The following is a 27,167-nucleotide window of genomic DNA, read 5'->3' as shown; positions in this document are numbered from 1 at the left end:
TCAGGGGTCCTGCCAGCCACACTGCCACCCACCCCAGGCCTCTCTGGCCCATTTTCTTTGCAGTTTGTTCCCTCTCCATTCTGACCTCGCGGGCACTTGGTGACAGGTGGCTACGTTTGCAGCTCCTCTGACTCAGGCTCACCCCTCGCCTGTTCTAAACCCGCCTCTGGCTTCTGATGGGCTTCTGGCTGCTCCAGGCCAGTGTCAGGCCCAGGCATCCTCTAGGATCCCCAGCCTCCCTGCTGAGGCCCCACAAAGCTGTGCTCCTCTGAAATTCTGGGCCGGTTTTCAAGCAATTAGGTTACAAGTTCAAGATGGTCAGCTAGAGGCAGTCATGTCACCAAGCTATTCACTCCAAGAGAACCAAACACACACAGGCAAACAGGGTGTGCTGGCACCCCTTTGTGAGCCTGCTGGCTCCAGCGTGGTCCTTGGAACAGTCCTGCTTATGTTGGAGGAAGTAGGAACAGAGTGAGTGGGAACAATAGCCCCAGAATTCGACGTGCTCCTCTTAAAGATGAATGAAGCCCCTCCCCTTCTGTCTTGCAGGTTCTGCAGCAGGCCTGGGTGGCCCAGCATGGCCCACTGAGGTGAACCATGACTGGCTGGCTAACACTCACCACTGACCATCCAGAGTCACACCTCACCAGAAGGTGACCCCTCCTCCAGCTGTCCCCTCACTCGCCCACCCCACCCAGGAAAGTGCCCGCGCTGCCACGGACACCATGTAGTAGGGCCGGCCACGGCACCCAGTGAGCTGCAATGGTTTTGTACACAACCCCCTTTCCTAATAGCTGTCTGTCCGCCCTGCACGCCGTGTCCTGGGCCCTCATCTTCCCATGCTACTGGCTGGTGGACCGGCTTCTGGCCCCTTTCATACCCACCACCTACGAGACGCGCCAGCGGGCGGACGACTGGTGCTGCCTCCAGCTGCTCTGCTCCTATCTCTTCACACCTGTCTACCTGGCCCTCCTGGTCGCCTCACTGCCCTTTGCATTTCTTGGGTTCCTCTTCTGGTCCCCTCTGCAATCTGCCCGCCGGCCCTACGTCTATTCCCGGCTGGAGGACAAGGGTCCAGCTGGTGGGGCAGCCCTGCTCAGTGAATGGAAGGGGACAGGTCCTGGCAAAAGCTTCTGCTTCACCACAGCCAACCTCTGCCTTCTTCCCGAATCGCTGGCAAGGCTCAACAATGTTTTTAACACCCAAGCACGGGCCAAAGAGATTGGGCAGAGAATCCGCAACGGGGCCAGTCGGCCCCAGATCAAAATCTACATTGATTCCCCCACCAACACCTCCATCAGCGCGGCCAGCTTCAGCAGCCTGGTGTCACCACAGGGCAGTGATGGCGTGGCCCGGGCCGTCCCTGGAAGCATTAAGAGGACGGCCTCTGTGGAATACAAGGGTGACAGCGGGCGTCACCCCAGTGATGAGGCTGCCAACGGCCCGGCCTCTGGGGAGCTGGCCGACAGCGGCAGCCTTGAGGATGCCTGCATCGTGCGCATCGGCGGTGGTGACGAGGGGGGCCGGCCTCCCGAAGCCGATGACCCTGCTACTGGGGGCCAGGCCAGGAATGGGGCCGGCGGGGGCTCACGGGGCCAGACACCCAACCACAGTCAGCGGGATGGGGACTCGGGGAGCCTGGGCAGCCACTCAGCTTCCAGGGAGTCCCTGGTGAAGGCGCGAGCCGGGGCGGACAGCGGCAGCGGGGAGCCAGGTGCCACCAACAGCAAGCTCCCGTACAAGGCCTCGGTGGTGAAGAAGGCGGCCGCGCGCAAGAGACGGCACCCAGACGAGGCCTTTGACCACGAGGTCTCGGCCTTCTTCCCCGCCAACCTGGACTTCCTGTGCCTGCAGGAGGTGTTTGACAAGCGGGCGGCCGCCAAGTTGAAAGACCAGCTGCACGGCTACTTCGAGTACATCCTGTACGACGTCGGGGTCTACGGCTGCCAAGGCTGCTGCAGCTTCAAGTTTCTCAACAGCGGCCTCTTCTTTGCCAGCCGCTACCCCATCATGGATGTGGCCTATCACTGTTACCCCAATGGGCGGTGCTCCGACAGCCTGGCCTCCAAGGGAGCTCTGTTTCTCAAGGTAGGAGGCCTCACCCCACCTGAGGGCACACGCCAACTGGTCCCAGAGCCACGGCGGGAGGTGGGCCGCAGGCGGGGTCCTCATTCTCTTGGAGGGCTGGAGGCAGACAAGGTCTTTCATGGAGCTGAACTGGGGGGCCATCAGCTCAGGGACAAGGGAAACAGAATGCAGGGACAAGAGCCAAGGGTCTGGGCTCAGACAGACCTGGCTGGGTTATCTTGGGCAAGTTCTTCAGATCTCTGAGCCACCATTTCCTCACCTGTAAAGCAGGGGCAACTACAGCCTGCTCACAGGGTGGGCAGTGGAGCTGGACTGGTGAGGCTGGGAGGTTCTCCTGGTGCTGGCAGTGCAGGTGATGATGGCATGGCAATGGTAAGCGGGGAGTAGGAGGAGGCAGGGAGCCCCCTCTCTGGAAAGGAGCAGAGGTTCACACGAGGGGAGACCCGCGCAGACCACTGGGTGCAGCGGGCAGGCAGGGCTCTGAGGTCCCAGGCCCATTACCATGCCTGCTTGCTTAGGCCTCCAGCCTTACTGGCCGGAACATCCTCTCCCTCCTGGCTGTCAGGCATCTGCCATGCCAGGCACTCTGCCCACCAGCCCGAGGCTTCGCTTCCATAGTCACTAATTAAAGTGAATCATAATTATTTCTGCTAATTTGGATGCAATTGGAGGAGTTTTTAGACCATGGTAATTTGGTCATTACACATTATCTTCTGCTGAGCCTGACATGCTCAGAGTGTTGACTTTTTGTTCCCTATCCAAAAGCCGCTCTTGGTGTTTCCAGAATTTTCTGAAGCATCATTTGGCCAGCTGATACAGAACAGGGTTTTCTGCCCCCAGAGGCAGCAGCTGCTGTGGGTGTGGGTTCTCTCCATAATTTCCCCAAGACTTCTCGGTTCCCCCTGGAAGGGGGTCCAGGTGTAGGGGGGCAGGGGGCAAGGGTGCCTAGTGTGGTTAGTGCGGAAGCCCCAGCGTGGCGAGGCTCTCGGCTCTGACCGTTCTCAGTCTGTCCAGGAAAGTGCTGCCTGTCAGCCAAGTACCTGCTGGGAGTGAAGGTCCAGGCTGACTGTCTGCATGGAGCCTACTGGAGCCAGGGCAGCACCCCGGGCCTGGGCCCCTACTTCAGGTGCTCAGTGGCTCTTGTGTGGCTCAGCGGGCCCAGAGTTGGAGTCCCTAGCTCTCCATTCACAGCCTGAAATGGTGAAATTGACTGCACTCCTCTTACGGGAGAGCCAGCTTCCCCATTTTGGCATATGGTTCATCAACGTTCTGTTCCACAGATATATTTTTGTCTGAGCAGCCAGAGTGACTTTCTGGGGAAGGAGGGGACATGTTTTCAGGCTTGTGGGGCGGGGTTCACCTTCTCCCTCCTGCCCCCCTTCTACAGATGGTTCAAGGCCAGGGACCCCCTCAACCCCTCCCCCAGTCCACACACCCCCCCTCCTCGTCTCCCTCCTTGATCTGGCAGCCCAACTACCATGCCCACCAGGGTCACAACAGTCTTCCTGAGACAGCCCCTCTGCTGAAGGCTTTCTTCCCACCTCTTTGGTTGTTCCTTCTGGGCTCTTTGTCACCTGCCCATCCTTTAAATGCTGATGCTCCCTCTAACTCCTGGGTCTAAAACAGGTCTGCTGATATATTTAATTTGGTCCACACCATTAAGAAATTTCTTGTGTTGGCCAACATTTAAAAATCAAGATATTTCGCATAAAACCCGGTTTGCCACTTCTCTCCCCATCTCAGCAGATGGGGCAGCAATCAGGCCTGCTGCATTCTGCCCAGCTCTCAGCCCAAGCTGAGGGTTGGCGGCCCCACAGCAACGTGACCCGCTTGGCCAGCCTTCTTCATTTCCAAGTGCCTGGCCCCACACGCCTGCCCCGGGGAAGGGACTCCACAGCCTCCATTTCCACACTTGCTGAGGACTCTGAGGTTTGTCCCACGCCAGATCTCTCCCCTAAGCCCCCAGCTCTTTGTCTGGCTGCTTCCTGGACACAGTCCCGTTCACTCCCGAACTGAATTCATCATCTGCCCTGGACCCCACCTCCTCCAGGTTCCACCGTCCCTCAGCCAGAAGGGCCCACCTTGAATCCTCTCTGTGCCCTGAGCCCATCCAATCCATCCAGGCTCCTAATTCACTTTCCAGATGCCTCTGGGTCTATCTACCCCATGTCTCCAGCTGCACCATCATGGCCCAGGCCATCACTCCTCCGCATCTACCCACCTGTATTTCGGTTGGCCTTCCCCTTCCAACTCATCCTCCCCGCGTCCCAGGTCTGACTCCTGTTTCTCCCTTCCTTCCAGCCTTCACCTGAGCCCCTCCACCCTCACCTGCACTCAGCTTCAGTCACACCACACCCCCAAGGGGCCTCCATGTGCACAGCTCCCCGTCTTGGTCCCAACCTGGGTTGGCTGCACCACCTTTGTGGAGCTTTCCTTGACAACCATCCAGCACAAACCAGCTTTCCCTTCATAGATTCCTCAGCCCTTGTCCCAGGTGTCCCATTGCCCATCTCTCCTGTCAGAACTCCTCAAGAGCAGAGTCGGTTGTGTCCGGCACCATAGCAAACCCAGCTCGTCTCTGCTGGCCGGAGCGTGTCTGATTCTCCTATGTGGAGGAGTAAAATAAATGAGGTTTCAGGAGACAGGCCAGCCCAGGAAGGGGCCCGAGCCCTGGAAAGATGCTGCCCGTGGCTGTGCATGGAAGCCAGTGCTCCCTGCATCCTCAGGGCTCTCCCGTCCAGCCCTGCTCCCAATCTACTCTGTGGCACTTCCGATCCTTGAGGAAAATGTGCTTTCCTGCTACTGTGATGCCCTGAAAGGAAGGGCCTGGAATCATTTTTGCCTCACATATGAGAGCACCTGATTCTGGCCCCTTCTCTATTGACAGTCTTTGCCCACCAGGACTAAAAGGCACAACCTCTCAGTGTGATTATTTGTTTTTGCAAGAGAAACACAAGCCTCTGCGGCTCCCGAGGACTCGAGCCAGGAATCAATAAGTCCCAGCACGTAATAAAGTGGATCCTGGCAAGCTCCCATGGCCGACTGAGAGCAGGAAGCAGGCTGAGGGGTTGAGGTACCGGTGAACGGTGGCCGGGGGGAGGGGGAGGCAGGGGCCTCACACCACGTGTCTTCCCTCTGGGCGGGTTCTCCTTAGCGCGGGGGCAGTGCTGCCTCTTTGCGCCTGTCTCCTGTCCCTGCCCAGGACTCAGCACGGGAGGCAACTCTAAGTGCTGAGTGAGTGAAGGGCTGACGCACTGAAACCGTCAAAGGGGCAGCCAGTGATAAGCCTGGCTAAGTCAGAGGAGCTCAGAAAACAGCAGAGAGGAGGGTGGGGAGCTGAGCGTGGGGCAGCAAACATCTGATTTGAACCAGCCTCGGCCATCGGAGCCTTGTGACCCCGGCCAGTTGTGGTATAATTTGAGTATATGGTTGTCGTAAGGCTCGAGCAAGGCAGCGTCCGTGAAGCAGGAGGCAGGAGAGCTCATATTACTGAGGAGGGAACAGACTCTGCCTAAGGAATGCAGGGGCGAGAGCGCCATCATGTGGCCTTTGGGGGCATTGTGGTTTTAAAACTGTGTTGTGTTTTTGCAACAGGGTATTGACGGTATGTAATTTCCTGAGCCATTCCAGGGGTGGGGGTACTAGTGGGCCAAGGTTTGGGTCTGGAATTGGGGCAAGAAGTGAATAGTGAACATGTGAGTTTGTAAACAGCCCCAAATCCAGGCCATATAGCTCATTATCAAGTAGCCAGCCATTCATCCCCCTGGGCGCTGGGAACATGTGCATCCATCCCGGCTGGGAAAGGGGAGGGAGAGCCATAGAAAGCTAGGGTGCTGATGCTGTGAAAGTCCCTGTGGAGGAGAAAAATGCCGACCTGACGTCAGTAGCAAAAAGAAAGACAGACGCCTCCCAAGACTCTCAGAGTGGAGGGCCCGTGATGCGGCAGCAGGGAGCCCAGGCTGCTCTTAGCTGGGGGATGGGCAGGGTCTGCTCAGCAGGTGCCGGGTGCACCCACCGTGCTGCTGCAGGCCCCTCAGCCAAGAACCGGCCTCTACAGTCAGCTTCCCTGGAAAGTTCCCCAGGGCCATCTCGTCATCACAGAAAACCCAGTCTGCTGTGAGTTAGTGAAGTTTGGGGAAGACGGCTGAGGCTCAGGTGGGAGGAGCGCCCACAGAGGAAGAAGATGAGGAGCCAACCAGAAGTCCCTGGGGAAAGACACCCACGGATGGTCGTGGGGAGCATGCCTGGGAGGGACTCTCCCATCTCAGCCACCAGCACCTGGGCCGTGGCCAGAGGGCCTGAGAGAGCTGGCAGCCTGGGTGGCCATCCCTACACCCCCAACCACAGCGCTGACAACGGCTCAGGCTTGCATCAGGGTCACCTCTGGGGGCCGTATCAAGTTGCCTGTGATGCATGATTGAGATGCCCATTTCACTATGCCAACCTGTGGAGACAGCCTGCCAGGGTCATCTGTGGTTGGGCAGGGAGTTGGGGAGGAGCCCCCTGCCCCACTCCATCCCCGGGGACTCTGTCTGCAGTGAAGGAGGTGAGCAGGGAGGTGAGGACCGAGGACTGGGGAAGAGTGGAGCATGAAGGTATGAGGAGGCCACTGTGGAGGAAGGAGGACTGGGTTTGGATGGAGGCCGTGAGGCACCTGGGGCCAGCCCATGACACAGGTGCCATGGAGACACAGGCCACAGCGGTCATCCCAGATCGGGGAACTAACGAGGACAACAGCCAAAAAGCAGATGAAGTGATTTCTCATGAAGCCAGAGGGCAGAGACGGGGGAGAGAGAGCAGAGGGGAGGGTCCGAGGCCTCTCACAGTGGAGGGAGGGTGGCCAGCATCCAGCATCTAAGTGGGCTGCCTCCCAGAGGGGAGCCCAGCTTCGACTTCAGAGCGACAGGCTCTAGGGCGTGATCTGGGTCTAGGGTATGACCAAGAGGAGGAGGAAAGAGCCACCAGACAGGCGTGGACAAGGAACTGAGGGGCTGGCACGTGAGGGTCATCCATGTGGACATTCTGGTCACCAGGAGACGGCAGGCGTTTGGGGAGGAAATCTTCGGGGATTTCAGCATTTTCCCTCCTCGAGAGCTTTGCGTGAATTGCTGCCGGCACTCACCATGCCACGGGCTGGTATTTCTTTAGGTATCTGCCTCCCATGCTGCACCAGAAGTTCCAAGAAGCAGGACATGTGCTGTTCCTCCCTGGGCCCGGGCCTAGCCAGGAGCCGACGAAGCTGGGCTTGTGAGGGTTCACAGGGAGGGTGGGGGGCTCGCCAGCATCCTTTGGTGCTCAGAGCAGTGATGGCTTGTAGGTTTCCGCACTGACACTGCACCTCCTCCCCCACAGGTGCAGGTGGGAAGCACACCTCAGGACCAAAGAATTGTCGGGTACATCTCCTGCACACACTTGCACGCCCTGCCAGGTAGGTCCCGTGGGCCGCACTTGTCGGGGGTGGGGCATCTGCCCCCAGAGGGCTGGGATCGGCGCTGGGGTCTGGCTGCATCTTCGTCATCTGGTCTCTGTGGTTCTGCCCCGAAGAGGACAGTGCCATCCGGTGTGAACAGCTGGACCTGCTTCAGGACTGGCTGGCTGATTTCCGAAAATCTACCTCCTCGTCCAGCGCAGCCAACCCCGAGGAGCTGGTGGCGTTTGACGTCATCTGTGGAGATTTTAACTTTGACAACTGCTCCTCCGGTGAGCCTGTGGTCCTGCCCATCCGGGTTGGCTACTGGGGAGGGCGTGGGCTCCAGTCACAGCTGGAAAGACTCAGTTTAGGCAGCTAGAAGAACTTCCTGCTCCTCGCGAACATGTAAGTGGGATAGTAGCAAGGCTATGATTTCTCTGACTCCTAGAAACACTAGAATGAGAAGAGCCCATGCTCTGCCTAGCAAGCTCAGAGGGCTCCTTGCTGGAGATAAAGAGATGCCCTCAAATTGAACTTCTGAAGGGAAGGCTTGGGGCCTCTGACACTCAGACTGAGGGCGAGTCAGCTAATATTACCCACCACATCTTTGTTCAGCTCTTACTTTCACCAGACACAATTCTAACCACTGTTCACGGGCCTACTGTTTCATTTAACAACACTAAGAGTGGGCACTGTATTTTACCCACATGGTGTGGAAGAGGAGGTTAAGACCCAGAGAGGTTGAGTAACTAGTCCCAAGTCACACAGCCAGGAAGTGGTTGAACTGGGATTTGAACCCTGGAAATCATGCCTTTAGGCTAAAAGACTAAAAGTTCATCATGGGTGAAATTTCAAATAATTAATTTAAATAAGTGAGCTGTGACTCAGATGATCATGCTGATCCTAGGACCTCCTGGGTGTTTGGGCAGCTCTGAACCTCCCTTGGCCTGAGGAGCTGGGTTCAAGGAAAACCTCCTGGTCTACTGGCTCCTTGGCTCCTTCTACTCTGGCCACAGCCCCAGGAGAAACTGAGGATGGGTGGGCAACATGGGGCTAATCCTCAGCGAAAGGAGAAAACCTCAAAGTGGCAGCTGGTGGCAGCTGTTTCTATCTGTTCGCGACCAGGGAGGCCTCCCTTGACAAGGGTGGCACCTCCAGGGTGGGTGGGGAGACCAGTGCTCACCGTGGAACACACAGTCCACCCCTGCAGCCCGGAGGTGCCCTCACAGTCACATGCCTGACGCCAGCTCCAAATGCTGGGTGTTCCCAGAATCTTCCTGAGTCAGGGTGGGGACCCAGCGCACACAGGAAGAGGCTGTCGGGAGGGGGTCCCATCCCATCAGGCTCCACTCCGTGCCCTGTCCTTCCTCCCAGGGGTCTCACAAAGGCCCTTCTGGCTCCACAAGTTGGCAGGACAAACCCGAACCCAGAGCAGGTCATCTCCCTCTCTGAGCCTGGTGGGGTCACTCCTCACTCCGCCTGGGCACCCAGGTCTGTGAAGGGCAGGAGTCCCGGCCGGGGCAGCATCAACCAGCCAACCCCCCGCAGAGTGTGCCACAGCATCTGGGAAGGCCTTGAGATCACTGTTCCCTGGAGCCCAGGAGGGACAATGACCTCTGTCCTTAGACAGAAGGAAAGCTGAACACTAGAGTGGGGGTGTAGAGAGGGGGGTATTCTCAAGGACACAGAAAATCAATGACAAATGGACCACAGACCCCACCCAGGGGCAGTTACCTGAGGAACAGGGACGTGGTTGCATGTGGTCAGAGTAACCAGTGGCAGGTGGCCCTCCAGGACAGGCCAGACACCCCGAGACCACAACGTTCCCTCCCTCCCTCCCTTCCTGCAGACGACAAGCTGGAGCAGCAGCACTCCCTGTTTACACGCTACAAGGACCCCTGCCGCCTGGGGCCCGGGGAGGAGAAGCCGTGGGCCATCGGTGAGCTGGGGCTGGGGCTGGGGCTGGGGTGGGGGCGTGGATGTAGGGTGTCGGGGGACGAGAGGCCTGGGGCAGGGGAGAGGCACTGCTGAGGCCTGAGCACCCCGTGCTGAGACTTGATATTCCACCAAGGCTGGGCTCCCCACAGGCTTCCCAGAAAGACCTCCAGGACCTGCCCCAAGATCCCACTGCTGGGAGGTCATTCAGCTGCCCAGGCCAGCAGAGCCCTCGCCCACCCCTCCTGCCCCAGAGAGGCAGCCCTTCTAGAGGCTGGCGAGGCCCTACCTGCAGTGACCTCTCTCACTGCCTCATCCTCAGGTACCTTGCTGGACACGGATGGCCTCTACGATGAGGACGCGTGCACCCCTGAAAATCTGCAGAAGTAAGGACCCAGCTGCGTTGGGTGGGCGCGGGTGGATCCCGGGCTGGCTCCCAGGTCTGGGATGAGCAGTGTGCCCTGACTCAGGGGTGGAGAGACGGGCTGTGTGAGGCAGACAAGCCAGCACAGCTCCATGGGAAGGAAACCTGTGAGAGCCCCAGGGACTGAAGCTGGGGGAGGGGGTGCCGAGGCGAGGGTGGCCCTCAGGCCTCACGGGCTGGCCTCACCAAGGAGAAGCCTCCCAGTAGGCCTGGGGTCCTGAGGTGGCATTTCCTACACCAGCACCCAGAGTCCGGGTCACTCTCCAAGAGCTTGCCCTGCCCCAAGCCCCATCGGCCTTGGGGCCCTGCTGGGCACAGGAAAAGGGACCAGAATCTTCCAGGGCGAGGCCAAGATCCCTGTAGAAGAACCCTGGGGATGGCGTCTGCTCCAGGGAGCCTGGCAGCTGGTATCCACCAATTAGGCAAATAAAAATATGAGAAGAGCTAACACAAGCCAGTCATTTTCAAAGCAGAGACAGTTCCATCCCAGCCAAACTTCATTCTTGAACCTGTTGAGACGTCCATAAAGGACACATTTGAGAGGCCAGCAGCAGAACCAATTTATAATTCACAATGTGAGACTGCACAGAATCACAGTAATGGCTCCTCGCAGCTAATTTGAGCCAATTAATTAGATTATGGACTAAATTTGAAACATCATCCTATGCTGAGAAAATTATCTTTTTATGAGATGATGATTAAAAAATGACTATCAGTAACTCTTAGATCATTGATGCTGGAATTAATTATCAAAGGCAAAGGACAGTAATGGATTATATTTCTGAGAGATAACGATGTTCTGCATGTCATTCGTGTATTTATCTCAAGGCAGATAAAAACCTTGTAGGAGCCCATGTTTGCTGGCTGTGCCTGTGCAGGCGTCCCTTCCATTTGTCCAGGCATTAGCCGGCCGGGCAGGCCTGTGTAGTGTCTCTTGGTGGCTGCCCTTCCTGTCCCCTTCATCAGCCTGCATCTGCTCTCTGTGACGGGGTCTCCCATAAAGGCTCCTCCCCACTGGCTGGGCCCGGGAGGAAATCCGGCAGGAAGGAGTCGGCAGACAGGGAGTCAGAAGACTCAGATTCAGGGTGTGATACCCAACCCAAGCGCCTTGCCCTCCCTGTAGAACTTTGGCCAGCACTTAGGCACCCACATCAGTTTCCTTCCTTATCCCACGTTGTTCCTTTCCTGGTACACCGGGCCCCTAAAGTGTCCTGGGGCCCACAGCAATCGTTCTTGTGTCAGAGGGGGAAGTGGAAGCCCAGAGGTTTGGTGGCTCAGGGCCAGAGCGACAGAATCCAGTCCTGGGAGGGGGCATGGGTGCTCCCCTGGCTCCCCCGCTCCTGCTGCCTGAAACAAGAGTCATGGGGAGTCTGAGGACTTTCAGGAGAGAAGGGTACCCGAGGTTCACTACCAAGACCAAGTTCCCCCAGACAGGCCCGTATTGGCTCAGAGCAGAACCCCATTCTGCAGAGGGGCTAGGCAGTTCCATCCCTAACTCGGCCATGGGCTCTGGGTGGTGCTGGGTCCAAGCTGCAGCCACGGACAATGTCCCAGTTCAGAAAGGGAAAGCGAATGCTGGCTAGCCCAAGGTGGACATGGGACATTCCCAGGCAGATTCTGGAGTGGCCCAGATCAGTCAGGAACTTGTAGGCTCAGACTGTTTCCCTCCATCCCAGTCCCTTTTTGGGTCCACAGGGAAGACAGATCTTAAATGCAGGGGTTTGCTCTGACCTGCTTCCCTCACTTGGGGATGAGAATGTGGCTCCACACTGAGGACCTGGGGGCTGGGGCAGGGGCTCACCTTGCCTTCCTGTCTGCATGAGCAGGGTCTTGGAGAGTGAGGAAGGCCGCCGGGAGTACCTCGCCTTCCCCACCAGCAAGAGCGCTGGGGCAGGCCAGAAGGGACGCAAGGACCTGCTGAAGGGCAACGGCAGGCGCATCGACTACATGCTGTACACGGAGGAGGGACTGTGCCTGGACTGGAAAGCCGTGAGTCTGGGGCTGGGCCGGGCAGCCAGGCCGTGCTTGTAGATAGGAGACCCTGCGTCCTGCACCCTCGACAGCACTGAACTCTCCCCTCAAAGTGAGACCTGCCAGTCCCAGAGACCTCTGGGGCCCATGGGATCCTCCCACCCCTCTGCCCTCAGGGAACTCTGGGCCAGCCCCAGCCCAGAGGCCCTAGCCCCTGCCCTCCAGGTCCCTCCTTTGCAGTCTTTGGGTCTAACGGGGATGCTTCTGCCCCGCCCCTTCCTGCAGGAGGTGGAAGAATTCAGTTTTATCACCCAGCTGTCAGGCCTGACAGACCACCTCCCTGTAGCCATGCGGCTGATGGTGTCTGCGGCGGAGGAGGAGGCATAGACCAGCCAAGTCACCGGGAGCAGTTGGGCCTCTGCCAGCCCTCTGAGCCGAAGCCCCTTCCTGGCCACGTCTCCTCCAGCGGCGAGCACCCCCCGACCCCCGGTGCCAGGGGAGGAGGGCAGGGGCCCAGGGGGAGCCGCGGTTAGTCCCGGGTGAGCTGGAACCAGCGCTGCCCTGCACCTCTGGGCACTCACCGTTGGACACAGGAGTCAGGTCAGCCCCGGGAGCCCCGGCTACCCAACCAGTGCCATTCTTTCCAAACGTGATTTTCTACAAATCTACAGCACAAACTAGTTTGTAACCCGTGGGTTAGTATGAGAACCGGGTTTCTGTACTCTTTGTATCTCTTCTCAAGCTTCGTCCAGGGTTCATTATTTTTGTCTGCTGCCATGTTGTCTCGCATGCCTGCACCCTCGCATGCACGCTGCCTGCATGCCACGTGCCACACCGTAGCCACACAGACCCCTCGCTTGGGCCTCACCCAAGGCCAAACTCCAAACACAATCAGAACCAGCCAAAGAAGCATTCCTGGGCACAGGACCACCTGCTCACCGCCGCCAGCCGGGACGGCTCCCAAGCAGGGACCGTGAGGCTGTGTCCAGTTACCAGCGAGCCCGGGCTCTTCCCAGGGTCTTGCATTCAAGGGCGATCACATTTTAAAAAGAAAAACAGAAAAAGTTAAGAACAAAGACAACCTTTCACTTTAGAGGGTCTGCAAGCCGCACGGAAGAAGGCTGCTCTTCCCGAGATAGGCTCCCTTCCCCCCGGCGCACCAGGGCCCCAGAGACTCCGAAGTGGGCAGTGGAGCCATAGACAGGAATCCGGAGAGCATCACTTTTTTACAGGAAAAAGGGGAACTCACGGCTTTGGGGGGTGGGGGGTGGGGGGCTTCTGGTTTTGAAAATGCTAAGATTTGTAACTTCTCTTCTGTCAAAACCAACACATCTTTCTGCCTGATCCCGTCTCCCCCCTTGGACACCTCTGGTTTGGGACCAATCCTTCTGTGGGGCCCGTCCCCATCCACATGCTGGCTGAGCTCAGGAACTGTCCACCTGCCTCTGGGTGGGGCTGCGACTCTAATCTCCCATGCCCATTCTCAACAGCAACCGAGGGGCCCTGGACAAAGGCGGGGGAGCCAAGGTGCCGACAGCAGCCTGTCGCCTCATCAGTGTGCAGGCTGGGGGTGGCAAGGCCAATGGCCACCACTTGCCTGAGGCAAGGAGTGGTACTAGTTGGCGTCCAGATGCATAGACACCTATTCTGCTACTGTGTGACCAGGGCCAGTCCTGGACACCCAAGCATAGCGTGGCAGAGCCTGCAGGTGAGGCCCACAGCTCCCCACCCCACGGCAGCACTGCCTCTGTCCACCTGCCTTTTTAAACACACCTGGACCCGCTCCCCTGGTCATGCAGGGAGGGTTCTGTCTGTTTCCAGGTGTGAGGCTCCTCTGCCTCGGGGGAATGTTCTTGACAACCCCCACCGGTCTCCCCTCCTCGTAGTGCCCTGACCACGTGCCCACCTGGCTTGAAGCCAGCTCCACCCAGCAACGCTGGGGGTGCACCAGGACCCTGCTGCTGGGAGCCTCCTGGTGCCGGTGTGCTGATGCTGTGCCTTGTCACCCACTGAGCTGGAAGAGGGACGAAGAGGGAGCCAAGCTGCCAGCGAGAGGCCAGGCCCTTTACTGGGGGAGGACATTCCTGAGATTTGCACCTGTGGTGGCACTGGTTTATCTAAACCCAGCAGGCCAGGGCAGCAGCTGGGCTGAGGGCTTTGCTGTTAGGAGCACTTCACTGGCCAGGCCCCCAGCCCCACCTTGTGTCCAGAAGCCAGGACAGGCTGCTCACCACCGGCTGAGGGTGCTGTCCCTCCTGGGCTCTCTGCTGTGCCCCTCCTCATAGGGCCTGGCTCTCAGGGCCTTGGGTAGGCTTCCTGCGGTCAGAGGGCCCCCATTCCCAGGAGCAGCCAGAATCTCTGCTCCCACGGGTGGGGCCCAACTAGATAGCCAGGCCTGAGCTGAGGCCCCCCAGGCTGCAAGTCGGCTGTGTGCCTGGGAGAGCAGCAGAGGCCGAGGCCAGGGCTCCTGAAGCAGAGAAACTCCAGCACAGCTTCCATCCCTCCGAGAGGCCGCCTACCCCCAGGGCAGCTTGGTGGGAGCCAAGGCGCAGGGGGCACATGCTTCTCTCCCTCACTCACAGGGCGCCTTAGGCAAGTCATACCTCCCTGTGCCTCAGCCATTTCCTGTCCTAACAAGGTCGCCTCTGCCCAGCCTGGCCCTGGCGTCCAGAGCAGGGCTGGCCCACCCCCCGGCCCCCCTCGCACCTCCCTCTGGCGCGGCCTCTGCTGAGGCTGCCATTGCCCAACCACATGTTTCATGAAGCCTGTGGACTCCCAGGGCCATGCACAAGCCAGACTTTTCCATTTTGATTTTTAAAAAAGAAAGAAAAGAAACATTGCCAAGATCTCAGATTCTGTGGCATCTAGGCCTGGGAGGGGCAGACACAGGTCACCCAAATCCCCAAACAAGGCCCGCGCCTGCCCCGGGCCCGGCCTCCTCCGGGGAAGCCAGGAGGTGGGGTCAGCTCTGGAAGGAGACAGTCATTTGCATTTGTCCAAACCACCTTGAGTTTTAAGTATGAATATTAATCTTGATGCTTTTTAACTATTGTATTAACTTGCTAAGATTTAGAAATACTGTTTTAAAAAGAAAAAAAACACTTTTTTAATTTCTGTATTCTTTTCTGTATTGTATCCTCATGGGACATTAGGGGTTTTATATGGTAAGCACACCTAAGGTTTTGGTAAAAACATTATCAAATATATATCCAGACGATTCTTCCCTAGAAGAAAAACAGTCTTTACACCGATAAAATATTTTCAAAAGAGAAGTGTTTTTTTCCTTTATTGGTGCTGAAAGGAACGATGGCTAATGAGGAGAAAATAAAACTGTGAGGCTCAAGGCTTGTGTTTTCCACTTATTTGAGCAAAAAGCTGGGGCCAGGCCCTGCTCCAACTCAACTCCAGGGCTGGGTGGCCAGGCAGGACTGTGGGGGCAGCGCTGGGGAGGCCCTGCCTTTCTTGCCTCCTCCTGCAGGACAGGCCCAGCCCACGTCTGCACTGAACTGGCAGGACACTGGGCCACTTGGGTTCTCTTACTTGGTGTCTCCTCGTTCCCTCTGGAACTGGGAGTAAACAGCAAAAGGGCACCTTGAGTGTGCGGCAAAGCAAGGCTGGGGCCTCCTCAGGACTCTGGCCTTACCTGGCGAGGCAAGGGCAGGCTGGGGTGGCGGCACCATACCCATCTGCCCCAGACTTCTGAGGTGGCAGGAGGTCCTTTGCTAAAAGGGGGGGCACACGGGAAGAGGCGCACCTCCTGGCTCCCTGTCCTGATGGCTGGTTTCCTGGTCTACATCTCAGGAGCTGCTCTGGGACAGCTCTTCTCTGTCCTCTGAACAGCAACCTGGTGTCCAGGTCTTGGGCCTTAGTCACCTGCTGGTGCTGCACACCAAGGCCAGACACCTCTGAATGTGGCTTGGTGACATTACCCAGCAAGTGACAGGGCCAGAACCCCAGCCTCGGCCTGGCCCTGCTGGGGTCTTCAAGGCCCAGGGCCCAACCACAAGTCAGTGTCTCCACCTCAGAAGCCCTCCCAGCTGGAGCCAGGCAGGCAAGTCCCAAAGGTTCCTGGGGTGCAGGCCAGGCCGGCTCCCACCATGGGCAGCACACTCGCCTCGGCACTGTGCTGCCGAGAACAGCACCCAACCTGCCCAGCCCAGCTGACTACGGGGCTCCGCTCCTTTCCAGGGAGGGCACGAGAGACAGTGCTACCTTTGAGCTTCTGAGCACTTCAAAACCACTGCAGGGGGAGTCCCCCGGCCCCTCCTTGGCTCCAAATTCAGCCAGCAGCCCACACCTGGAGCAAGGAGCTGGCAATACAATAATGGAAAAAAAAGGCCAGGCTGGGCCCTGAAAGGACAGGTGCCTCCACCTTCCTTCCCAGAAAGCCACACCATTCAGAGCCCAGAGCACTCAGGCCACTTTATTTCTCAATGAGTGAGGGTCAGTGCTCATCCTCCAGAGTGTCTGAGAGTGTGAAATCCATGGTGATGTCGCCAGTATGGGGGTGGAACTCCACAGTGTAGCTGACTGTTCGAGAGCCGCCCAGCGGTGCGCTAGGGTCCAGCGTGGTGCTGAAGAAGTACACAGCCTGCTTGCAGTGGGGATTCCAACAACAGTCCCCCTGCAGGAGGGGTAGCAAGAAGGCAGTGAGGGCTCCCAGTACCCAAGCCCCTTCCTGACCAGCCACTAGTCCAGGCAGCTTGCAGTGGGAAGCTGCTACCAAGGCCAGGTAACCCAGGGCCAAGTGACCCAGGACACTGAGTTATCACCCCGCTGAATGGGTTGGGAGTACCCAGAGCATAAGTGAGTGGCATGGCCTCCCCCAGCAGTGCCTGCTCTCAGGGTGGGCCCACTCAGGGACCTGCAAGCACAGTATTACCTTGTCCTCTGCAGGCTTCAGGAGGCCGGTGCTGACCGTGCTGTCCTGAGTCAGGTGGTATTCCATCCACAGGACGACCCCATGACTCTTCCCAGGCCTGGGAGGGTGGGGTGGGATGTTGGGCCAAACAGAAACAGCCATATGAGAGGTGAGTGAGCACAGCCATGGCTCCCTTCTGCTTTCCAGAAACCTCTGGTCTTCCCCACTTCCATCCTGCCTGGCCAGGAAGCTCCTAACACTCCCCCTGACTAAAGGCTACTCAGTAAAATACTGAGGAAGAAGAGCCACAACCCAAACTCACTCCTCGCGGCCTGGCCAAGCACTCAAAAGAACCGTGGAGCAGCACGAGCCTCCTTGGCCTGAGGTCACGAAAGGCTTGGTCCAAGAGGCTCAGGGCGCAGCCTTGGCACCAAAAACTGGAAGCACCCTCCCAGATACCCTGGATGGCAGGCCCAGATGGGTATTTGCCCTGCCTCCCCCTCGTCAAAGAGCCCCGAGGGGTTCTGGGCTCACGGCCTCCACCCAGTTAGAAGAGAGTTCTTCCTCCAGAAGCAGCAGCTCCTCCCCATGAAGACAGGTGGAGCTGGATGGGCCTGCCGGTGCCTCGCAACGAGCAGCTCTCGCCAATTCCAAACCTGCTTTGATTCCCAGGAGAGTTCAGGAAAATGGTCCAATGGGTAACCATAGCAACCAAATTCACGTTTCTCTGCAGCTGTAATTCAACATGCCGCTTAGCTCAAAGGGAGTCTCAGATGTGGGGGGATGAACAAAGCCCACTCTGGCTCTCCCTCCCCACCCACACATACCCAGAGACACCCGCTATACACTCAGGGCCACTTCAGACCAGAAAGGGCAAGGCTGAGACAAGGAGAGCCATTTCACCCATGTGAAAGTGGCCTAAGTGCATGCTTAGCCATGTGGGCAGTAACTACTAGACAGAAAGTAGGCCCACTGCTTTCTTCCCCCACGCCCCCTACCCTAGAGCCTACACTCACCTCCTCAGCTCGATGGAGCCCTCAGCACGCACAGGCTGCGGGGGGACTGGCTGCCGAAAATCAAAGGTCAGGATCTGCTGGGGCTCAGAGAGGCCGCGGCACGGGTACTCCCACAGCGGGTGGGGCTCAGCCTCCTTGCTCTCCCTGAAGTCCAGGGCACGCTGAGGAGGGAAAGGGGTGTGGTGGTCTGCAGAAACAGAGCCAGGCAGCCCAGGGGACAAGGTGCTCGTACCCCATCTCCAGGGTCTATGCCAGTCGCCCCTCACTTCCATGGCCCGGGTTCCTCAGAGTAACTGCCACAGTCACAGCAGTGGATGCTCACAGAAAGACCACAGGCACCTGGATCAGACCAGCTGGATTCTTGTTCCCTGCCGCCACTCACGAGCCGTCTCCCTGGGGAGTCACTTTACCTCTCTAAGCCTCATTTTCTCCCTTTTTAAAATGGGATGAGACTGCCCATTTCATGAGTTGCTCTGAGAACCAAAAGTCTACAATGGTGAAAACACCTGGCACTTGGCCACTTGACCATTCGTGACCCTTCCTAAGCACTACAGCTGCCAGACCACCCCCAAACAAAGGCTCCTGGTCTAAAGGGAGACAACATGGACACCAGCAATCGCAGGGCCTGGGGAGCACTGACCTCTAGTGGAGAATGGGGCTGGGTGAGAAAACTGCCCAGAAGGGTGTTCTCTGGGCTGCCTCCTGAAGGTCACACAGGAGTTCGCAGGGAGGAGAGGGGACAAAGCCAAGTAGGGAGAGGACGCAGAGAAGAGCCCAGGGCAGGCTGAGCGGCAGAGGTGACGCTGCAGGGGTGGGGGTTGGGGGAGCCTGACAAGATTTTCCCACAGGGGACAGACAGGGCCACACGGAGGATCTACAGGTTCACGAAGGCTCCATGTGGAGGAAGGCCGAGCGGGAGAGACAGGAGGCTGCACGGTCACAGGTGAGAAATGAAAGTGGCCCAGACCAGAACAGCAGCAGTGGGGGAAGAAAACTGAGGACCCGACTGTTATAGGACCAGATGACAAACTGCAACTGAAGGCAAGGACTTGCCTGGGAGGATGCCCGGGGCCCTGAGCCCAAGCAGTTGGGTATGAAGCGGTGGCAGACCTAGGACGGGAGCAGTGGAAGGAGCCAGACTAGGGGTCAGGGGGAGCAGGGGGGAAGAGCAGGTGGATTTTGGAAGCATTAAGGTCAGAGTCCACTGCTCTTAGCTATTTGGTCTGAGTTCAGGTCTGAGTTGAGGAGAGATGCAGACATTGGCCAGCAACAGAGAGGACAAAGGGGACAGCCAGGGAGGGCAGGGTCAGGCAGAGGCCTGAGGGTGACCTAGAACACACAACACCTTAGGGGACTGGAAGGGTGGGATGAGTTCAGGAAGGAGCCTGAGTGTGAGGTGACTCGGCACAAAAGAAATTTCTAAAAGCATGGAACAGTCAGTGGTGTGCTGTGGAAGGGCAGATAATATACAAACTGAAAATATCCACTGGCTTTATTTACTTAAAAAAATGTTTACACAAGCAATCTATAATCACCGTAGAAAAATTTGAACAGAAAGACAAGCAAAAGAAGGAAAAAATTAACCACTTCCTAATCACACAGCTTATATTCTGGTGTCCACTATTCCGCTTTTTCTCAGTGTGTATGCGTGAATTTTCTTAATACAGACAAATGGAGTCGTGTCCCTTGTTCTGCCCTTCTCATGTGGACATATCATGACAATTTCCTTTAATCCTTGCAGATCCAACTATCATTGGCACTTGCACGTCTGCCCTTGGTTCTGGGGGATGCAGACCCTGGTAACTGACTAAGTCCCCTAAATTGATATATAAATAGCCCCAAGGACCACCCTTCCACATCCCTCCCCATACTCTAACAGCTTCCCTTGGAATGGAGTCCCCAAAATGAAAATGGCTAACTCAGAAGGTTACCAAACTGCCTTCTAGAAAAGCTGTTCAGAGAGAACAAGCTGCTGACGTTGGCAAGAACAGTTCCAGTGGTGTGGTGATGGACAGGCTCCAGCCCAAAACTCTGATTCAGGGGTTACAGCCCAGGACCAAGAAGGGCCTAGTATCCGACTTTGAGACACAATAGTTCTCAGGTTCATAGTGAACCAAGCAGAACAGATATACCTGCCCTCACCGCCCTTAACAGAAGAATTCCCTGCACACTGCACACACTGCCAAACCCAGGTCCCTCCACTGAAGCCAGATGTCCCTGTTAGAGGCCTGTGGCCGTGAGGAGTGGGTGGGTGGGACACTGCGGGTGGGAGCTGTGGCCCCACCTACCTTAATCATGTCATCCATGATGTGAACGTCAAAGCCTTCACAGTCACCACAGGGGCTCCGGATCCGCCACAGGTCCTGTGAGGAAGGTGCAGCCTTCACTGACACCCACCTGCCAAGGCACACAGACATCCATACCCACCCGGGGACACAAAAGTGTGGTGACAAGAGCAAGAAGGGTCAGTGAGGTCGGGCCAGGGGCTGCCCCAGTCCAAAACCTGAGATACATCTTGCTATTCCCACACACCTGGAAGAGACCCCCAAGGCTGAAGGAACTCAGAGACACCAAAGATCCAGGTTGGTTCTTCAAGTCTGCCAAGTCTCATAGGACCCCAAGTCCTCTCCTACAAGGGGACAACCGGCCAGAGCTACCAGGCTGGGGGTTCTCACTCCCTGTCCATTCTGAACACCATTTCTTTGGGAAGAAATCTGTAAATCAGTTCTCAAGGCTCTGCGCCTATAAACAGTATGAGGACAATGGGAGGGAGGGGACCAGAAGCGCACTCAGGCCAGGCAGCTCTGCGTCCTCTGTCTCCTGGAGGTATGCGTGGATAAGTGTCATTCTCCACATTCCCTCTGTGGCCATGAAAACCAGAATTCATGTGGAAAACTGACCAGGTAAATAAATAACAGAAGAAATGTCCAGAAAATAAGTGATGGAGCCACTAAGCTGCCAATGGATAAAGCCATTCTTATCAGAGAAATATCAAACGAGGCTCCCCCTACACTTCAGGTTACAGCATTTCAAATCCTTTTAATAAAAAAGGCCTTTCCCAAAATGACTTTGTGACTGGTTCTGCTTTGATGAGAAAATTAAAATGAAGCTTTTCAAGTTTTTCTTACAAAAAGAAGCCGACTCTCCCGTCTCAAAACGCTTTTAACAACTGGAGCCTCAGCTCTTAATGAGAGCAGAGCAAGCCACACAGCATGTCTTCTGAAACTCTTAATTTATATTTTTTTAATTATTCTGATAAGACATAATTGTAAAATAACAAGACACAGCCATTTCCATTTCATACGCCAAATTACTGCATTCTTACAGAGGTAAGCCTCTTCTATTCAACCCTGCAGTGCGCTGATCCAAAAAAGCAGGGGCCCAAATCATTAAGACCTGACTTGCTCCATCTGCATACAAAGTCTTCAACAAAACAAGGTCCCCCCCCCCCACCCATTCTGCAAAAACCTTTGGGTGGCCTACCCTGAACTCCACGACCAGAGCATACAGCGAGGCAGCCTGGGGCATCACCACAGCGCCAGGCCCTAGGTGCTGGTCCACCGCAGTCCGCACATACCAGAAGAACAGGTTGTGCCATGGCAGCAGGCTAGTGGTGAAGAACGGCTCCCCCAGGAGGAGAGAGACCTGGCGACCAGAGCAAGAAGCAGGACCAAGGCGTCAAAGGATTTGGCTGAAGAATGAAGAACAGGTCACAAGTTTCACAGGTACATGGAAGTAACTGGCCATTCATTCTTTCACTCACTCACTCAGTCAACAAACAATCATGCCAAGTCTGCACCTGCCCTTGAGGATACAAAGATGAGAAACAGACACAAGGCCTGCCCTCAGGAGTACAGAGTGGAAGAGCAAGGAGATGAGGCTGGGGGCTGTCCTCGTAGAGTGTGGTAAGCTCTGACAGAAGCAAGAAAGGGGCACACAGAGGGACCCCAGGGGTAAGGGCATCAGGAAGGGCTTCCAGGACAGCATCCTGTGAATCCCCACTCAAAGCTTTATCATGACAATTTATCCTCAGGTCTTGTCTAACTGTCTCCTTCACTAGGCTCTGAGCACCACAGAAGTGGGGGTGTTGGCAGCACAGTATCCCCAAAACCTAGCACAGTGCCTGGCCCGGAGCAGATGGTCAGTAAAGGTTTGCTGAGTGAATGAACAAATGCATGAACAGGGGTCAGAAAAGGAAAGGCGTGGGGCCCCCAGACAGAGGGACAGAAAGAGGCAAAAACATAGGTGTGAGTGAGAGTGAGGCCCTTTCAGGAACTCGTCAGATGAGGTGCAAGGAAAACGATAAAGGGTGAGGCCAGAGGGATGCAGAGGAGCCAGGACACCCAAAGGCAGCTGATGACAGGCTAAGGGGGCTGGACTCTGCCCTGGAGGCAAGAGGAGGGGGGTCACTAAAAACTTTAATCAAGATTTCAAAATGAAAGGAATGCCTTTTAGAAAGATCGCTCTGACGACCACAAAGCATGTGGGGAGACCACCTGCAGGTGGAGCTGGGAACAGGAGGTGACTTGGGTGAGTACTGCAACAGTCTAGGCAAGGAGTGGGGACTCTGTGTAAAAGGAGGAGAGCAAGACATGGCAGATGCTAGGAGACAGACCATCCAGGGTTTGGCCCATACAGACGGGCACCAAGAGAGGGACTAGCCAGAGACGATACCTGGGTTTCTGGGTGAGACGAGAGAGACAGAAGGACACAATGAAGACAGAAAGTGCTTGGCCCTGAGTACTCCCTGCTCCCAAACAGGAGGAACAAGGCAAGAATGCCCACTCTCGCCACCTCTACTTAATAGTGACCTGGAGTCTACCCAGTGCACCTTATCAATGGCTTACAGAATTTAAATCTATCTTTAATCCTTACCTATAAGAAGAAAAAGGGCAACTTGTACGTGAATGTTCAAAGCAGTATCATTCATATTAGCCAACAAGTAAAAACAAGCCAAATGTTCATTAACTGACAAATGGATAAATAAAACGTGGTATATCCATACAACGGAATATTATTCAGCAGTAAAAAGAAATGAGAAAGTGACATCAGCATCATGGCAGAGTGAGCTTCCCCAGTAATCTCTCCCCTCCAACATACAACGAAAAGGACATTCATACTCCAACAGAGAACATCCAAACACAACACAAAAAACGTCGGAGAGACCCACGCAGCCATATGATAGAGGGTGGAGAGGCTGGAGTCCCCCTTGGAGGAGGTGGAATAGGGGTTCACCGGTTCAGATCCTGGGTGCAGACATGGCACCACTTGGCACGCCATGCTGTGGTAGGCATCCCACATATAAAATGGAGTAAGATGGGCATGTATGTTAGCTCAGGGCCAGTCTTCCTCAGTGAAAAGAGGACCGGCAGCAGTTAGTATTAGCACAGGGCTAATCTTCCTTGAAAAAAAAAAAGAAAACCCCAAAGAATCCATTGGAAAATTTTTAGCAATAATCAACAACTACAGCAAAGTTGCAGGATATAAAATCAACTTACATAAATCAGTAACATTTCTATACTCTAATAAAGAACTAACAGAAAAAGAACTCAAGAACACAATACCATTCACAATTGAAACAAAAAGGATAAAATACCTCAGGGTGAATTTAACTAAGGAAGTGAAACACCTATACAATGAAAACTATAAGGCTTTCCTGAAAGAAATGGATGATGACATAAAGAGATAGTAAGACATTCCATGCACATGGATTGGAAGAATAAACATAGTTAAAATGTCCATACCTAAAGCAATCTACAGATTCAATGCTATCCTAATCAGAATCCCAATGACATTCTTTACAGAAATAGAACAAAGAATCCTAAAATTCATATGGGGCAACAGAAGACCCCAAATTGCTAAAGGAATCCTGAGAAAAAACAACACAGCTGGAGGCATCACAATCCCTGACTTCAAAACATACTACAAAGCTACAGTAATCAAAACAGCATGGTACTGGTACAAAAACATGTGCACAGATCAATGGAACAGAATTGAAAGCCCAGAAATAAAACCACACATCTATGGACAGCTAATCTTCAACAAAGGAGCTGAGGGCATACAATGGAGAAAAGAAAGTTTTTTCAACAAATGGTGCTGGGAAAACTGGAAAGCCACATGTAAAAGAATGAAAATTGACCATTCTTTTTCACCATTCACGAAAATAAACTCTAAATGGATCAAAGACCTAAAGGTAAGACCTGAAACCATAAGGCTTCTAGAGGAAAATGTAGGTAGTACACTCTTTGACATCAGTATTAAAAGGATCTTTTCGGACACCATGTCTTCTCAGACAAGGGAAGCAAGAGAAAGAATAAACAAATGGGACTTCATCAGACTAAAGAGCCTCTTCAAGGCAAAGGAAAACAGGATTGAAACAAAAAAACAACCCACTAATAAGGAAAAAATATTTGCAAGTCATATATCCGACAAAGGGTTAATCTCCATAATATATAAAGAAGTCATACAACTCAACTACAAAAAACCAAACAACCTGATCAAAAAATGGGCTGGAGACACGAACAGACATTTCTCCAAAGAAGATATATGGATGGCCAATAGGCACATGAAAAGATGCTCAGCATCACTGATCACCAGGGAAATGCAAATCAAAACTACACTAAGATATCACCTTACACCTGTTAGAATAGCAAAAATAAGCAAAACAAAAAGTAACAAGTGTTGGAGAGGTTGTGGAGAAAAAGTATCCCTCATACACTGCTGGTGGGAACGCAAACTGGTGCAACCACTAAGGAAAATAGTATGGAGATTTCTCAAAAAATAAAAAATAGAAATACCATGTGACCCAGCCATCCCACTACTGGATATCTATCCAAAGAGCTTGAAGTCAGCAATTCCAAAAGTCCCATGCACCCCAATGTTCATTGCAGCACTATTTACAATAGCTAAGACGTGGAAGCAACCTAGGTGCCCATCAACTGATGAGTGGATAAAGAAGATATGGTATACATATACAACGGAATACTACTCAGCCATAAAAAAGAATAAAATCGTCCCATTCACAACAACATGGATGGACCTTGAGGGAATTATGTTAAGTGAAATAAGCCAGATAGAGAAGGACAATCTCTGTATGACTCCACTCATATGAGGAAGTTAAACCTGTGGACAAAGAAAACAGATTAGTGGCTACCAGGGGAAAGGTGGGCTGGGGGGTGGGCACAAAGGGTGAAGGGGTGCACCTACAACACGACTCACAGACAATAATGCACAACTGAAATTTCATAAGATTGTAAACTATCATAAACTCAATAAAAATTAAGTTTAAAAAAAAAGGCATGGGAAAAAATGGGCAAAAGACTTGACTAGATATTTCACCAAATAAGACACAGGATATTTAAACAAGCACATGAAAAGGTGTTCAGCATCATCAATCATTAGGCAAATACAAACCAAAACTATGAGACATCATTACACCTACTAAAATGGCTACAACAAAAAAGAAAGACAATACCAAGTGGCGGTAAAGGCTTAGAGAAACTGGAACACTCCTACGTTGCTGGTGGGGATGGTACGGCCACCTTGGACAACAGTTTAGCAGTTTCTTAAAAAGTTAAACAAAAATATAGTACAACCCAGCAATTCCAAGCCTAGGCATCTATCCAAGAGAACTGGAAACATATCCTTGCAGAGACTTAGACATCAATGTTTACAGCAGCATTATTCACAGCAGCCAAAAACTGGAAACAATCCAAATATCCATTAACAGGTGAATAGTTAAACAAAATATGGCATATTCATCCCATGGAACTATTTAGCATTAAAAAGGAACAAAATACTGACACATTCTACAACATGGATGAACCTCAAAGACATGCCCAGCAAAAGCAGCCCAACACAAAAGACTATATATTGTATTATTCCACTTACATGAAATACCCAGAAAAGGCAAATTCATAGAGACAGAAACCAAATCAGTGGTTGCCTGGGGCTGGGGGCAGGGTGATAGAAAGGTTGTAAAACTAGATTGTATGATAGTTGTACAACTCCATAAATTTACTGAAAAAAATCACTGAATTATATACTTTAAATGGGTTAATTTTATGGTATCATCTCAATAAAGCTGTTAACAAAAATGCTGGCAAGGAAGATGACAGGTTCCAGCCTGAAGAGCCTGTGGGATATTTGAGGAAAGATATCTGGTTGGCAATCAGACATATGAGATTTGAAGACCCAGCTTTGATGGTCATGGATTCCTGAATGGGAAGGGAGGTGATGACCTGGAGAAGAGAAACAGGGAGAAGAGAGGATGGACAGGGAGAGAGGTCCAAGAAACATCCCTAAGGAAGGATCGAGTGAAGGAAGAGAAACCCAGGAAGGACTGAGAAGGAGCAGCCAGAATGATAAGAGGAAAATCTGGACAGTCTCTTGAGAATCTAAAGAGAACTGTGTTGAAGAGGGAGAGGTCCCTGGGTGGTAAGGGTCCAGGGGGACAGTGAGATGACGTGGCAGGGAGACGATGTTAGTAACTAAGAGGTTACTAAGAGGTGGGAGCTGCTTCGGAGGCCCACACTGAGACTGAAGACCGACTGCGGCGGGGGAAGGACACAGGAAGGTGAAGCGAAGGCAGCAGGGCTGTCTGTGAGAGGACACGACAGGCTGCTGTCAACCCCAGCAGAGCCGTTATGCCCTCCCCTGAAGGAGCAGAGATTAGGCAGAGTTCAGAGTAGTTCAAGTGCGTGTTCATCGGGCATCGCTGCAAACCCTCACCACACCCTCAACAGTGGCGAGTTCTTAGCTGGTGAGTGACACAGGGGCCTCACAGTGAGACCCGGAGAGAGTCGGGGAGCTTGGGCCACTCAGTGCTGTGCTGTCCAGGGCAAATGCAGGCCTCTCGCTACTCACCTTTTTACCCTCCAAGTCTGCAGATGTTAATAATTCAGGCCGTTTCTCTATTATATTAATTTTATCTTCCAAGTGGTTAGCCTTGAAGATCTTAGAGAGAAAACAATAAAAGCATTGCTTTTGTCCAGGAAAAAACACCTCCAAGTTGCGCTATCTGTTTGTAGTTTTCTGGCCAAATGTTCTGGAGCACTACTTTGATCTGCTTTGTGGAAATTCTCCCCTCCAGGGGCATCCAATAGACCAAGGATGAGATCACTAGCAAAACGTAACAGCAAAAGAAATTTCTCTCGTAGGCCCATCAGCAGGACTTAGCAATAGGCTTGTAGTTCTGGTGGAGGTGGGTTATCCTTCAGAGAAGAAATCAAAACCAATCACTGGCCAGGAGGAGAAATACCACCATGGAACCAACCAGTCAGGTCAGCCTGTGAGCAGTGACTCCCTGGGTGCTGATGTCCCAGAAATAAATCATAAATTCAGTTCTATCAAAACAAAGATTTTAGTTTAGTTTTATGTGAAGTGAAAAGAAAAGCCTACACCTTCAGCCACAAAAAAACAAGAGTCTACACATTTGCTGCTATTCAATGACAGCCCCAGAAG

General features: G+C 54.0%; 2 protein-coding genes across 8 annotated transcripts in view; one reads left to right on the top strand and one right to left on the bottom strand.

Annotated features, from left to right (window-relative positions):
* The window catches only part of SMPD3 (sphingomyelin phosphodiesterase 3), an 85,366-nt gene extending 70,195 nt beyond the window's left edge, over window positions 1-15,171 (top strand). For both annotated transcript variants that reach the window (XM_070263052.1, XM_070263053.1), the window contains exons 3-9: window positions 550-2,088; window positions 7,441-7,516; window positions 7,633-7,788; window positions 9,348-9,437; window positions 9,756-9,819; window positions 11,684-11,846; window positions 12,114-15,171. In XM_070263052.1, the coding sequence (XP_070119153.1) occupies window positions 763-2,088; window positions 7,441-7,516; window positions 7,633-7,788; window positions 9,348-9,437; window positions 9,756-9,819; window positions 11,684-11,846; window positions 12,114-12,215 (1,977 nt within the window). In that variant the 5' untranslated portion in view covers window positions 550-762 and the 3' untranslated portion in view covers window positions 12,216-15,171. The remainder of the gene's footprint in view (window positions 1-549; window positions 2,089-7,440; window positions 7,517-7,632; window positions 7,789-9,347; window positions 9,438-9,755; window positions 9,820-11,683; window positions 11,847-12,113) is intronic.
* A 1,053-nt stretch (window positions 15,172-16,224) lies between these two features.
* The window catches only part of PRMT7 (protein arginine methyltransferase 7), a 43,776-nt gene continuing 32,833 nt past the window's right edge, over window positions 16,225-27,167 (bottom strand). For 4 of the 6 annotated variants that reach the window (XM_001496879.5, XM_014738296.3, XM_070263051.1 and 1 more), the window contains exons 13-18: window positions 26,571-26,660; window positions 21,189-21,350; window positions 19,994-20,068; window positions 17,706-17,866; window positions 16,711-16,807; window positions 16,225-16,452 (exon numbers count right to left, since the gene is read on the bottom strand). In XM_001496879.5, coding sequence (XP_001496929.1) covers window positions 16,273-16,452; window positions 16,711-16,807; window positions 17,706-17,866; window positions 19,994-20,068; window positions 21,189-21,350; window positions 26,571-26,660 — 765 coding nt within the window. In that variant the 3' untranslated portion in view covers window positions 16,225-16,272. Of the gene's footprint in view, window positions 16,453-16,710; window positions 17,423-17,705; window positions 17,867-19,993; window positions 20,069-21,188; window positions 21,351-26,570; window positions 26,661-27,167 lie in introns of all 6 variants that reach the window. The other 2 variants (XR_011437361.1, XR_002806795.2) reach the window with 1 other exon arrangement.

The sequence above is a fragment of the Equus caballus genome, chromosome 3 (genome assembly GCF_041296265.1).
Source record: "Equus caballus isolate H_3958 breed thoroughbred chromosome 3, TB-T2T, whole genome shotgun sequence".
NCBI lineage: Eukaryota > Metazoa > Chordata > Mammalia > Perissodactyla > Equidae > Equus > Equus caballus.
Note: the sequence above shows the minus strand (reverse complement) of the source record. Positions and strands in the feature narration are given on the sequence as shown.